At 44.7% G+C, this 15,083-nt stretch overlaps 1 protein-coding gene across 2 annotated transcripts in view; it reads left to right on the forward strand.

Annotated features, from left to right (window-relative positions):
- Positions 1–2,572: 2,572 nt before the first annotated feature.
- Positions 2,573–15,083, forward strand: part of LOC138603583 (neural cell adhesion molecule 2-like) — a 303,677-nt gene continuing 291,166 nt past the window's right edge. Inside the window, exon 1 of one of the 2 annotated variants that reach the window (XM_069675446.1) lies at positions 2,573–2,726. In XM_069675446.1, the coding sequence (XP_069531547.1) occupies positions 2,588–2,726 (139 nt within the window). In that variant the 5' untranslated portion in view covers positions 2,573–2,587. The remainder of the gene's footprint in view (positions 2,727–15,083) is intronic. The other variant, XM_069675445.1, reaches the window with a different exon arrangement.

Consider the following 15,083-nt stretch of genomic DNA (forward strand, 5'->3'; position numbering starts at 1 on the left):
AGCGTCATACTATTGACCCCCAGGAGAAGAAGTACCCGGATCTCATGGAGATTGGGTTTCCTTCCCTGGGTGAAGACTTTGGCCCAAAAGATCTAAACCTGCGGCCCCAGGTAGTTCGACCGCCTCCAAGTCAGCTTCCTGCGAAGACCAAGCCTCCTAAGAAGCATGCCCAGAAGAAGTGCCCAGATCTCAGAAACATTGGGTTTCCTTCCCCGGCTAAAGATAATGACCTGAATCCTCTCAACATGATGATTCACATGGTTTCTTCGCTTCAGCTTCATCCTCGTCCTGCAGGGCCTAATTTTGGAAACACTCGGAAGGAGTACCCTAATGTTAGAAACATGGGGGTTCCTTCCCTGGGTGAAGACAACCCAAAAAAACATTCATGTCCTCTGAGCCATCCTTCTGCTAAGGCCAAACATCGCAAGGAAGAAGAACCGTGATTTAAGGAACATGAAGATTCCTCCTCCGGATGATATGGTGTACTGCTGGATGGATCCAAGCAAACTGGCACGCCTTGCAAAGAAAGAATACCCTGATACATCTGTTGTTGCTTTTACATGTCCTGATGATGACATGAGCATGTGCTTTTAAAACAATGTATATTCTTGTGTGTTATAAATAAATGTAAATAAGTGCATTTTTTTTGGTATGCTATTTAATCATTTTAATGTTGAAAGGTAAATGAATCACTGGTGGTGTAAAAAGGGAAAATTGTAGATGTATTTGCAACAGCCACAAGATGATCTTAAACTGATGAGTTGAGGACAGGTTGAACTGCTGAAAGGTGAAGTCAAGAGACAAGGTGAAGCAGAACTGTTTACCTTACCACAAGATTGTTTTTTGAGTTCAAGCTGTCATTTCTATTTCCGTTGCTAAATGTGTCACTGTTCAGTCAGTTTTAATTTAGCACTTCATTTGCTCCCAACCGGGATGCTTTCAAGGCTGATATCTTCAACATCGACGTAACGTTGACATCACGTGTGAAAAATGAAAGGTTATATTTAATTAAAAATGCTGAATTTGACAAAACTTGAAGGGATGCATTTGGAAATGGACTTTAAGCTTAATGGCTTAAAGTTAGCATTCTCATTAGCGTGTGGAGCCTTATTTTCTCTTAAAAAGTCCCATTCATCAGAATTTTCAGGTAAATAAATGTCTGTTAGGTATCTTTTTGCTGGTGAATAGTGATTGACCTCATTGCCCACTGATGAAAGCCTTGCATTGGCGTGTTCTTTGGTATTATGAACTGGGTGATGAGTCGACAATCCAGGGAATATTTTCAGTTGTGTTATATCTGATGGATTGGAAAACTCTTGCGTTCAAGGTTCAAGGAGAAAAGCAAAGTTTTGATACCATTCTGCTCTCGCACAAGCCCCTTAGTGTCTTTTTAAAAACATACACAGCGATGACCCAGACTGCCGTGATTTGGTACGCTAAGGGATGCTAACCTGTCCTGTGCTCCACACGGTAATGCCTGGCCCACACTAAAAGATTTTTCAAATCTTAACAGAGGTTGAAAATGTGAGAGACCCCACACATGACGATATATAATCATAGATGTAACTGTTTTGCTCCTATAACATGTGGAGAGCAACGATTACTGGGAATCTCGCAAATCTATCGCGGTCAAACGAGACTTAAGAGTTAACAAACATTGGGGACGATGGGCAGGAAGAATTGGCGATGATAGTTTTTGGACTTTTTCCAGAAAATTCAGGAAGAAAAAAGAACAAACTGTGGATGAAGTGGTGGAGATGGCGTGATCATGGGCTGTATGTTACTTTATGCTCCCTGTTTGCGTTTGTTGCCATGGCTGCGGATGTTGTGCTTTCTTCTTGAGTCGGCTTGCTCTCCCATTGGCTATTGTTTCGTTTCACATGACAATCCACAGCACAGAACATATTTAATACTTGCGATTTTAAATCGGTGCGGCCACGCTGGCCTTCCGAGCAGATCGGGGGAAGTAAACGGGAACCACAGGAACATCTTGCAAGATAATCTTTAGAGAGCAAAAAATCGGGACTTTGCTTACGATCTTCGGAAGATAATCGGGCACCAAAATCGGCCCGATTGTCTTGTAGTGTGTACCCCGCTTAACTTGCAGAAAGTCGTGGTGGAGGAGGGGCTTAAAAAGCTCAAGAGCGTTTCATTATTATGCAGAGTGCAGGAAAGGACAAACTCTAAAATACCACGGAGATTTCCTACGGAACAACTTTTTGTCAATGTTGAGCCAGAGACTGACGTAGGTAATGACCCACTGGAATTTATAGCTAAACACCTGCTCATAATCAACTATTCATAGACTCTAATAGGACTGCAGATGTTTCCTTTTGTATTTTAAATTCTACATACTTTACATGTTTTTAATAACCCAATAAACTCCTGCGAAACATCAACATGTTGGATCCCCTTTCTTCATCAACAGCTTCCAGCAAGTGAGAGTTGGAGAGAAGTGATGCTGGGGGGCTCCTCAGCGCAGAGCAGGCGCGGTGCACGAGCGTGCGGGAGCGGGAGCGCGCGCATAGGAAGGAAGCGAAGGAAGGAGCTGAGGCAGATCAGTCGCCAGCGGAGCTCGAGACAGCGGATGAACGGAGCCGAGCGTGTGTGTCGCCCTTGGTCGTTTTTTACAGCAGCGGAAAGCAGCGTCCGGCGGCGCGAAACCTGCCCGAAAATGATGCTCAAACTCGTCCACCTCCTCGGGGTGCTGGTCTGCGGCAGCCAAGGTAGGAGTACGTGCCTGTGCGTGCGAAACCCTCGAGCTTGGTGACTTTGTGGACAAGTTGAGTGTTATTTTGCCATCGTGATCTGCGGCAGGCAGAGAGAGCAGAGGGAGAGAGAGATAGTGTGTGTTTGTCAGAGAGAGAGAGAGAGAGAGAGGGCTGGATTGTTTAACTGGACGTTATTTTGTAGTTGAAGCACGTCTTGCAGGGGCTAGAATGCTTTCTTACTGAAAAGGGGGATTATGATGGGGTCCTTTTTTAGGGTGGGTGAGCTGTTGAGATACATTGTGTACTATGAGGACAAAAACTGCATCATTTTGGAGGGTTTAACCTCGCTGTTGAGTTTTTTATCTTGAGGAGCAGCCTTTGGTGTCCGGCTTTTATTCTGAAAAAGCTTGTATGTTTCCTAACTTAAACTGGCATCATACATGGAGATACTAATCGCATTGCTTCGACCACCGCCTTTCTTGTTTGCTCACACTCTTCAGCCTACTGTTTCTTGCTGTATACTCTAAAAGAAAAAACACTGTATGTGGAAGATTTCGCTGTGAAATCTTCCCTGAGGCTGTCCGTGATAACACCGGGCCCATTTTGCGGACGTAGCGCCTAAAATGCCTCGAAAAGTTTGGAGATATTCGCCGCATTTGTGACAGCTGAGTGACACTTAAGCGTTAATTGGGTTTCATGTGAGCGGCGCACCTGATCTGGAGGGGCTTTGATTGCCTCCGCGCGCGCTCGCGCGCGTGTGTTTGCCGCACGCGCGCAGACAGATAAAGCTGTTACTTGAATGACGCGAGTACACAGTCGCCTTTGGGCCCTTTTTTCCCCTCCCTCCTCCTCGTCTGTTTCTTAACTGTGTCCTGGTCAGTGATGCGCGTCGCCGTGTCACCGTGTCACCGCGGGCTGAGCAGTTATTGCACTGCGAAAAATCACCAACTCCTGTAGCTTCCGATTTACGAGTAATCCGTTTCTTGAAGCGAGGAAGATTTGCTTGCAGGATGGGACTATTTTATCTCTTTCAGTAGCGGAGTTCATGCAAAAAAAAATGATGCAACAAGTTCATTTGCATCGGGTTATCTTAACGCCCTTGGCGAGATTTTCTACTTCTTAAAAGAAAACTGACTAAAAAACGAAAGAAGTTGTTTTGAGGTGGACATTTTTTGCAGTGTGGTCACATTGGGTTCCTGGCGCACAACGGCAGGTGGGGGTAGAGCGCTGCAAAGTGGTGCCAAGAGTGAAGCCATAAGCCACTGGTCGTTAGAGGATGTTGCATCTCATATTCATGCAGTCCTTCAGGGCCTCGAAGTGGGAGTTAAGGGGGTCCTCGAGGACGTTTCAAAGAGCCCCATAGGAGAAATGTAGAACCATAGACACACTTTTATTACGCCTCACTGTGCTACACATGATTCCAGTTTGAGGAGGTGTAAAAAACGACTATGAATTTTAATAACAGATCCCTCTGACGCCACTTATGTTTAATTCTAACACTTGTCCCAGGCATTAGCCGCCCTGTCAGAGGGAGATATGTGGGAGTCCACACGCTTGAATGTGTGTTTGTTTTGGTGCTTTGTGGGATGAAAACAGAAGCAAGGCCTCAATGTCATGATTGAAAACATGCTAGAGTGAGCTGCCTTAGGCCGCTTCTGCATTTTAAGAGAGACTTTGTTGTTTATTTGTCGGTTATACTTCCAACATTTCAGTCAATATACTGCTGGAAACTGCTCTTGTGATGGAGACAAATTTTCTTATTACTTTTCATCCCGCTGAGGTAGAACAAAGAGGCTACAGCACTCGTAAGCGAGTATTCAATGCTTTGTTACTTTCGCTTTGTTGCAGCAGTCTTACATCACCCCGCCGACCAATTTCCATTCATATCATGCTTTTCATGATAGCAAAGTCCACACAAATTGACCTATTAGACAATGCACAGACGCTGCTGTAATGTGAGTAATGAGGCTGCCGAAGGGCACGTGTAGGAGCCGGAGTAAGATGCTCCATTCTCTGTGATTTTTATCAATGTAAGGCCTCGACGCAGACATGAAACCATCATGAAGCAGGAAGAGGTTTCACAAATTCATGACGACAGCCCGAGCGTCTTGACAGGAAGTCAGCGAGGTGCCCCGGCTCCCTCCACATTAACTCCGCAGATATCCTCCTCTCTACCCCCTCTGGCTCCTGAAGGAAAACATTTGCTTTTGAAGTCCCAGCTCGCCGTCTAACCTCCGCGCGAGTATGCATCCTTGAAGGTTTATGTATTTGGCTTCTGCCGACGCTTAGTACAATGAATTATATGCTTGCTCGGGCTCACCCGGGACTCGCCGATGTGATGTTAAGTGGCGTAATTAAGATATTTCGCTGTATCTCTAGGGGGGAAATGTCAGTGGCTCAGGGTTTAAAAGATTTATGCCCCTGCGCTTAAGTGTCTCTCATTGCACCCTGAGCCCGGGCTTAAGCATGTGTTAGAGGTTTGCTTACATCCTGTACGGCTGGTTTATGGACATGCTCACACAACTGAGCATAAATCCAGCGGTGCATGCTCTTTCCCACAAACTGTACTCAACCTCTAACTACAAGAATGAATCAGTGGGTTCATATTTATGAGGAAAGTGCAGAATCTAGTTTGATTTTTTTAGGGCAAAATCAACAGTTTTTTTGCCCTGCTGCTAGCTTGAAGTGCTACAATAGTGCACATAGTTCTTAACACCATGCATCACCAATCACAAACTCATATTAAAGACATGCAAAGCAGTTCACAGAAGAAATGCTCTGTGCCTCGGTCCTGCAAGGTGAAATTGATTGCATTATTTGATTAATAGGCCGGGACGGAGCGCGCACATATAGAGAGCCAGTGTGTATATGAAAATGGAATCGGCCCCTCGAGGCAGCCGCATATGAGAAATCAATTTAAGGAACGACTGGAGTCAGCAGGCCCTCTGAATTGTACAAAGGGCAATCTCAGTGTTGTGGATATGCTATTTATTTGCCTGCGAGCTTTTGATTTCTCATGTGTGCCCTTTAACACCCGGCTTGAAGCCTTAGCGTTGAATTTGTGCGCTGCATATATGACAGGAGGATTGTGTCGTATTCTAAACACCTGGATACAAAAGCATCTGCAAACATCTGTGCTGCGGTGTTGTTGTCAGTGTTCTCAGAATGCAACGGCACAAATACGACTGAAAGGAAATGAGCAGTTGATGTAAGATATGGCATTGCCATGTTTTTCTAACTGTCACATACTGACTGTTCTTGTTGAAAGTTAATCAAATTCCTGCCGATAGACATAAAACGACAACAAAAACGTGCTAAATGACCTGAAGGAGATGACAAAGAGGCTTGAAGCGACCCCAAAGAGACACAACTACCACAAAGTTGGAACAAATATTACAAAGAGATTCAAAACAGCAACAAATAGACACAAAACAACCATTTAGGGACTTGAAACAACCACAAAGAGACACAAAACGACCACGAAGAGATGACAAACAACTACAAAGAGATGTGAAACGACCACAGAGATCCAAAACAATAAGGATAAGCAAAACGACCAAAAAGAAATGCAAAATGACCACGAAGACATGCAAAACGACCACAGAGACACAAAACGACCACAAAGAGACGCAAAACGACCACAGAGACACAAAACGACCACAAAGAGACGCAAAACGACCACAGAGACGCAAAACGACCACAAAGAGACGCAAAACGACCACAGAGACGCAAAACGACCACAAAGAGACGCAAACGACCACAAAGAGACGCAAAACGACCACAGAGACACAAAACGACCGCAAAGAGACGCAAAATGACCACAAAGACATGCAAGACAACCACAAAGACACACAACATGACCACAAAGACACACAAGACGACCACAAAGACATGCAAGACAACCACAAAGACACACAACATGACCACAAAGACACGCAAAACGACCGCAAAGACACACAACATGACCACAAAGACACGCAAAACGACCGCAAAGACACACAACACGACCACAAAGAGACGCAACATGACCACAAAGACACGCAAAACGACCGCAAAGACACACAACACGACCACAAAGACACGCAAAACGACCGCAAAGACACACAACATGACCACAAAGACACGCAAAACGACCGCAAAGACACACAACACGACCACAAAGAGACGCAACATGACCACAAAGACACGCAAAACGACCGCAAAGACACACAACACGACCACAAAGACACACAACACGACCACAAAGAGACGCAACACGACCACAAAGACACGCAAGACAACCTCAAAGACACGCAAGACGACCACAAAGACGCAAAACAACCACAGAGAGACGCAAAATGACCACAAAGAGACAAAACTTACCCACAGTAACTTGTAACAACCACCGAGAGATATAAAAAGACATCAGGGGACCATTGCTTCATAACCTGTCCATGTACATTACTACTCTATTGGTGAGTTATGCACATATAGCTTTGCTACAGTGTCTTGACAGAAGTGAGCTACCTTGCTCAAGGGTAGCTTGTTAGGCTCTGTGAACAAGCTGTGCACTCAGCATCTCACATCTCGGTAAACAGGATTAGCATCAAGGATTAGGAGAAATGTGCAGCAAATACAAAAGATAAAAGACGAACGTTGATCTGTAAAGAAACTTCAGCAACAGCAGAGTTGCTGAAAAGAGATGACACCGCAAAGGGGGAATCTGTGTTTGGCTTAAAGGTCTTGCTTGGAGCGAAACAAGCCGCCAGTTGATTAAAGCCCTTTGCCAACCTCGGTCTATTTTCACTCAAATGACCTATTATTACGATGGAAGTGACTGGTGTCCCAACAAGACGCCAGAAAATGACACACTCAACAGTTGTGGTGCTATTGTTGGAAGATCTTGATGTGGCTCATTAGCTGTTACATCCTGAATCCCAGAAAAGTGAAAATTGGGAAAGTTAGAGCGAGCAGCAGGAAGATTTATATACACAGGTTGGAAGGGAGGAAGAGATTACGTTTAAAAAATTCATTCAATTCAAGTGAATCTGATTGCATCTAGTTAAATTGCATTTCCAGAGATTGAATCAAACTCTGTGGAGTTACCCTGCGCCAAAATTAATAAAATGTAATTGAATCCTGTCGAGATGGAATCAAATTAGGCCAGAGTGACGTGATGGGAGGAGGCAGCTGCTGCATGTTGCCTCGCTTCTCCTGTGGGGTTCGTCTACTGTTTTACATCCGTTTGGTGCGAGCCAAGCAGCTCACCCTTTGGCTCCTGCTTTTATGTGTCCTGCCAGTCTAAATGCCAGTCTAACTAGCGGGCTAATAGGCAGAGCCAGGATGCCAGGGCGACAACAGAATCAGTGGGCACGGTGGCTGACGGACAGATGGATGGGTGGAAGTAGTAGCGTGGTCTTCTACTCTCTCTACTGTTGCTCTCTTTCTGCGAGCGTGCACACACTTCACAGCCGGCTCCTCCAAAAGCGCATCCCCTCATGGGACGCTGCAGTGTTGGTCTGGGGCTTACTTTTGGGTTTGGGCACCGGGAGGCATGATTAAATGAAGAACAGAGGCATCAGAGAAATGGCAGAAGAGCTTCAGATACACTCCAGTATGGGCGGTACGGTTTGAGTGACCCACTTAGTCCGTATTTTTAACTACGCTGAAGCCTGAGGGTTTGCCTCCCAATGACCTGACGTAAATCATATGCACTATAAATTGCAGAAACATAAAACAAAAATAAACAAGTCAACCAGTCTTAAATAAGGACGTTGGAAGAACATCTGTGACGTTTAAATGGAATAAAAGTGGAATTGGGACATTTTCCGTCCATTGTTTAAGCCAAAACATCTTCCAGTTTCTCTTCAGTCAAATATCTACATTGTGAGTGTTTTATTGATTCATGTGTCAGTTGTTGGAGTGTGAGAGGGTTTAAATGTGTTATCGGGTGAGTTAAATTAACTGTGATGTGTGTGTAAACCTGCGTTGACACTGGCGGAGTATTGATTTGTCTACTAGACTCTGAGTTTGATTTGACAGTTTGAACACGGACAACATTAACTTGGGAATCTCTTGTTAGATGGAGGCAACCATCAAAGAAGTTTCTTAGAAGATCTTTAATTGGCTAACCCTAACCCTATCACTTCATTTTTTGCTCTTCTGCAATGTTGTAGCAACAATCATGTCCAACTTGACATAATTGTACCAAAAAGCCACACCTTTGTCTCACCTTTGCGCGTCACTACACCTCAACAGGTACACTCACACCTGTCCGTCATTCCTGTTGTTTTTAAAAAACCAGACTCTGCTGCTACCAGTTGACACCATAGACTGTATAAAAAGATGGACGACATGACAGCTCCCTAAAAGTGAAGCCAAAACATTTCAGGCGCCCCCTGCTGACTGGCTGCAGTATAGCTCATAAAGCCCGCCTCCTCCATGTTAACAGATGGGACATGAGTCAAACCATAAAATCAAAATACACGCCCGATAAATGTTTCTCAAACATGGTTTCTGTCATTATAGTTAGTTAATATCATGCTGATTCACGTCCAAGTGTTCATTTTTCTGACAAATTTATTTTTAATTAGTTATTTGATGCTGTCAAAATGATGATTGACAGCTCTGTTGACAAATTCGGCTCCTGCAGCCGATCAGTTCCGGATTAGCAGAGCGGAGGACGATCCGCGAGTGGAAACGTAACTAAAACAATCACTACAGTCACTGAAGTTTCCATACCTGTGAACGTTAACCTCAGACCAACACAGAGAAGCTGTTCTGCTGTTAAACACGCCGGTGTGCGGGCTAGTTAGTGTGTGTTTGGGTTAGCGGAAGTGGCTACAGCGGCTTCACTCGCCGATCTCTACTGCGCAGACTCTGGCTCCATATGACGTCTCCATAGCAAGATGGCAGCGCCTATCACGGGGGCTGTTTTGGCATCACTTTCGTACAATGGGAGCAGATGGAGACGCATTGTCCATCTATATATACAGTCATTGGTTGACACATGTTCTAGAATAGTGTTAGAATAGTCTTGACAAGCAAATACATCTAAGGTGTTGATTATTATCACATTTCCTGGCGTAGAGTATGTGTTTGGAAAGAGTGGATTAAATGGGTTAAAAAGTGCAAAACCTTCTTTAAAGTCGTAAAGTTTTCTGAAGGTTAAGAACAGGTGAGAACTAAAATTAGATTGAATATTTTGGGTCTGCAGTGAATCAGTGCAGGCATTCAAACTGAAAGAGCCTGCACGCCAGATGCACCCACCCAAATAATAAAACCTCTTTATGAGTCCTCATTAAATGCCTGTTTTTTTGTAGGAGCACACTGATACACTGCAGCAGGTGAAGCACAGTGGGCTGGTGCCAAACACTGACGGATGAAATTTGGCCTCAGAAGGCAAAAAGACGGACATGTACGGATGACAGGAAGGGGCGCCTGGATGACAGATTTACAGACAGCTGAATGTGCTAACGTTGAGACGCAGATAGAACCGTAATGAAGAGGAGCTTTCCTCTGACAGCCACAGAACAACATTTTTCAACTTCCTCCTGCTGGATGTGGGCCTCGCGTCGATGCAGGATTAGTTAGCGGTAGCCCACAGAGGCTGCTGAATACGCTCCATCACAGTGATTGAGAAAGGGACTAATGCTAATTGTAGCCAGGCTGGCTGGCAGACACTAATGAGAGAGTGGTGCAGGCTTTTGGGCACACCTATCACTTTCAATGTAATGAGATGAGCGAGGTAGTGGCCTTTATTAAGCAAACTTGAATTAGTGTGCGAGAGCTGGAAAGGTGTCAGGGAAAAGGATTCAGTGAGGTAGATTTAGCAGCTGCTTTGAGCTTTAATCTTCCGACAGACGAGGTTACTACTTACTTTTTTTAGGCTGTTTCACATCTTAATATCTTAATATATATATATGATGTCACAATGTTGGATGTCCAGACTAATTGTGGGTGAAGTTTCAAATCTGTAGGTAAAAGCATAAAGTCTGCAGGCTGCTGTGAACGCCAGGTTCCACGCCGGTTTTTTTACACGCTGCACTTTGTGACATCACCAAGTGTTGGCCAATCAGAAGAAAGCAGGCTTGTAGCGGCGGGGTTTCTTACAGGGACGGAGCTGACTGAGTCGTTTTAGGCGGAGGTTGTATGAGGGCCTGCACAGAGCACCAGTGTGAGGAAAAATTATGCTAAGCTACTCCACAGGTATCCGAGTGAAATATGAAGCTTGAAATTCGCATGATACTCCCCCCTTTAAAGGATATGTCACCCATGTTGGTGTAAAAGATTGAGATGTTTCATTTCTAACTTTCCAAACAGCAGCCTACAAAACAACGGGTAGAAGTAGCTGTTCTGGAGCTTTCGATCATATCCAAAGAGCCGATGGATATGATCGAAAGCTCCTCAGCAGATGGGGTTTCCACACTGTCTTATTACATGAGATTCAGTTTTAAAGTCCTTAAACCCCAAGGTATGAAATTTTTCGAGCCTTACAGGGGAATGTATTCCATGTTGTTTGAAGTGTTCTGGTGTCTGTTTGCGGTCCAAGTGGTTCAGTCCAATCCCTTTTCAGCAGGCTTTGGTCGTATGCTGGAAATGCCATATGGGGAGCAAGAGGCGAAACGCACCGGCAGAAATGCAATCACAGAACCGATTGGTTTTTTAATTAATCTCTTTATGCAGATATCTGCATATAAGTGCAGGAAACTTTCCGCTCCAAGATGTTGTCTCTTCAAGATGCCAGTACATGGAAAAGGAAGTCTTGGTCTGGATGTCGTTTATCTTTTATCCAGATTGGCCACCGCTCCCAGAGGCTATTTCATCATAAGACGGAAGCTGATGGCTTACGAGATTGACTTTTGATTGGAGGTGACATGAAATGAGTTAACAGAAGGGGGATGACAAAAGTCTCTCAAGCTGTAGACGTTGCGATTACTTAGTCAGCATCTTCCGCCCCAAGGCCTCCAGGGCTAACTTGTTTAAAGCTTAAATTAGCTTTGATAAGCCCTAAAAGCATGTGATTTAAGCTGAAAACCATGCTGTTGTACTGAATGTTTTGAACCTGTCTCTCTGTTGGCTGGCATCAAACACTGTGTATTCTCTCTCTGCTGGCCTTGCAATCTGAGTTTCCCTTTGGGGTTTACACTATTAAATTATCTTCTGTTGTATTGTGCTCGACTGTATCCATCATGTTTCCTTGTATCCATTCATCCATCCATCCATTCAGACACCGGGCCCTTGGCTTGTCATTCCTGCTGGTTAATTAGCCCAAATTGTGATTGATGGACTCTCGAGTGAATAGCGTGAGGTCCCGTTGCTGACCCGCCCATGGAGATCAACCCAGCTGCCAATCACGCATCACAATAGTCTCTGTGACTGGAGCCGAGTCTGTAAAGTAGAGGCCATATCCTGGTGTAACCCCCTTTCCACGTGGTACTTCCCAGAATTAAGATGACTACCGTCCTTGCGGGATTGGTTCTGCTTGGAAATGATGAAGAGACGATCTTGAAAAGGGATCAGCCTTCTCAGATTTCCTGCCTGGTGGCCGATATCCTTGTTTATGGGAGGCCGCACTTGATGAGGAATAGATGAGAGAGAAAGCCGAGGAGGAAGGACACTTGAGATGTGGTCCGGGTACGGCAGAGTAGCTCGAAGTAAGGCCAAACCGGCTCTGCTTTCCTGATTGCCTCTTCATGCCAGACAATCTTCAAACGGAATCTCGTAATGCAATGTGGGCCAGCTTATTTTTGTTTCCATCTCTTCTCGTATGACTCTTCCCTTCCACTTTTACCCCCCTTTCATTTCTCCCCCTTTTCATGTGCTCGCTCTGTTTCGTGGTCCTCCCACACGAGGCTCATCACCAGCGTCTGTAAGGGGAAGATATCCTGTTCTCCCCTACGTGGGAAGCCTTTCAAGCGGCACCCATGCTTAATGCTATTTGCTCGGGCAGCTAATGATGTTTGTTGTTCTGCTGCTCAATATAGTTATTAACACCTATGGATTTAATGTTACTTGACTCACTTGTGGGCTCAGGAATTTTCAACTATGGCTCATTCAAGGTTGTTCTGTCAAGCGTGTTATTATCTCTCAAAATCCTAATGATCGCTCTGCATGCACTCAGAAGGCGCACCAGGCAAATTGTAGGCGTGTTTTTAATTACTCTGCATATCTGCATAACTTCCCGTCGTTCCAAGCCCAATGGAGGCTCTCTGGGATTGTTGTCTTCCCGCCCACCATCTGAAGAGTTCCCAAGGATGTGCGCCTCTCTGGGAATACTCAAAGGATTTCTCAGGCTTATCTGTACTCAGATCGGATGTTTACGGATGTGCCAGGTGAAAAAAGTAGTCCTTCTTTTAAGCTCCTGAGATCCCACAAGAGGCGCTCGGCTGAGGCTATTTTTGGACACTCTCCTACCTACCAAAGAAAACCTTGTTTTTCTTTCCCCATCAGGAACTATTTGCTCTCAGAAATACCACCTTCATATTACCTCATGCATTAGTCACTAAAAGAGGTATAAAACCCACATTTCATCACTGATTATGATTGGACGGCATCCATGCCGTGTGTGGGTATTGCCGCAAAAAGAGTGGCGATGAAGGGAATCAAAGAGGAAGGTTTGTGGGAAGGCTGCCAGTGTTGGTCGTTCTTTCATGTGGATGTATACGCTGCAGGGAATGAGAGAGCCTTGTGATCACATGGATGCACACATGCTCTTATATCCAGCAGGTTTACATGGCGTCCAGCACGTCCTCAGCATCCAGGCAAACCAAGACGATTGATGTTTGCTGGTCAAAACTCCAAATGTTACCAATTATAGCTTCAATCGCATTAAATAATTCGATTTCATGATGCATGTTGAACCCAGGTTTCTGACTTCCAAGAGTGCCTTGTTCTCTTGTGATTCTTGCTATTGTGCTTCTACCTCAACACGACTTTGCAGCAGCACCAGATTAGATTTCTCCAAGCATGCCATGTTGTAGGAACAGAGTGCATTCCAGCTAGCTAACGCCTGTATATTGCTCCGAGAAACCAAAATTACTTTTATTTCACGCTTGCTTTTCATCCATCCTGTAGAGTCTGGAGTAGGCGACCGGAGAAATGATAGATCGTCTCGGCACTTGAGGCAAGAGCAGGCAGCCGCGGAGACGTGCAGAAACATTGCAATGCGGCTCCTCGGTCAATAAGCAACAAGGAGCTTTGCTGGAAGCTGCAAAAAAAAAAAAAAGTGGGGATGCGGTACCAACTCTGGCAGCTCTCTCCCCAAGGAGGCGGCCTGAGCCACAAATTAATAGAGCGCTCCCACATGATCGGGGAGTTTCATTTGGAACCGTCACGCTACATAAAGCCCCACAGAAATGAGGAGTTCGCTGAGGTCCCCCTCCGCTTCCCCAAGAGTCCCCGAATAACCTGTGTGATTGTAACACTCGGCCCACTGTTCCCCCAACTGTGCACCTCCCTCCTTGGAACTCTTGGCTTTGCTTCTTCTCATTCTGGTTCAATTACCACAACCTATTGTCTCTTTTTTTCCTTTAAGAATGTCGTACACATCCTGTTGCCCCTTTAGGTTTGACGCTCTAAAAAACAGGCGCATCCTCTAAGATACGACCAATTTCAAGTTAAAAGTTCCACAAAAAAATGAAAAGAAAACTTTAATAATGACTAAATTTTAAAAACATTGGAACTTATTTGACTTTAATCTCGCTGCCCTGATTTATTGGCTTACAGATTCTAAGCACATCTTAACATTCTTGCTTTTTTTCTCCCCGCTCTTCCTCAAAAAAAAAACTCGACACTCATTTGACAACAGCGTGAAATTCTTCCTGACAAATGTGGAGAGCGGTGCGCCCCTGAGGCCCGCTTTCCTCTTATCATTATCTTTGCATTGCCTGAGATTAGACACAGCAACCAACTCTCTCACAACAGCGTGCCTCCGAGCGAGGATTAACACAATGACTAATCACTCAACTCGCCGGACACAAAACATACAGGACTGATTCATATTCCCTCACAAAGTCTACTTATTAAAAATTGGCGTCGAATATTTGCTCGTAGCAAAGCAATGTAAAGCAATAATTTATTTAGAGAGAATAACCAGATCATCTTTTTGTGTCGGTTAAACAATTTGCACAATGGTGGTTTTGGGAAATATTCCTATCAATGTATTTCAGGCATTTATTTGTGCAATGTCTCACATTTAAGGGGTCTTTAGAAGCCAGTTAAAAGACATGCAAGGAAAATGAAAATCAGATCTAACGAGAGAGCTATCTCTGGATTCTGATGTATTGCTTTAAGCCGCCTTTATGTATTGATGAATGTCTGATTATAAGAACCTTAGCCTTTATGGACGGTAACGTTGGACTAGCAGGCTGAAATATCTTTAAGAGGCAAATT

Source organism: Semicossyphus pulcher, unplaced genomic scaffold (genome assembly GCF_022749685.1).
Source record: "Semicossyphus pulcher isolate SPU_LCO1_2020_fin unplaced genomic scaffold, fSemPul1.0.p SCAF_24, whole genome shotgun sequence".
NCBI classification, from domain to species: Eukaryota; Metazoa; Chordata; class Actinopteri; order Labriformes; family Labridae; genus Semicossyphus; species Semicossyphus pulcher.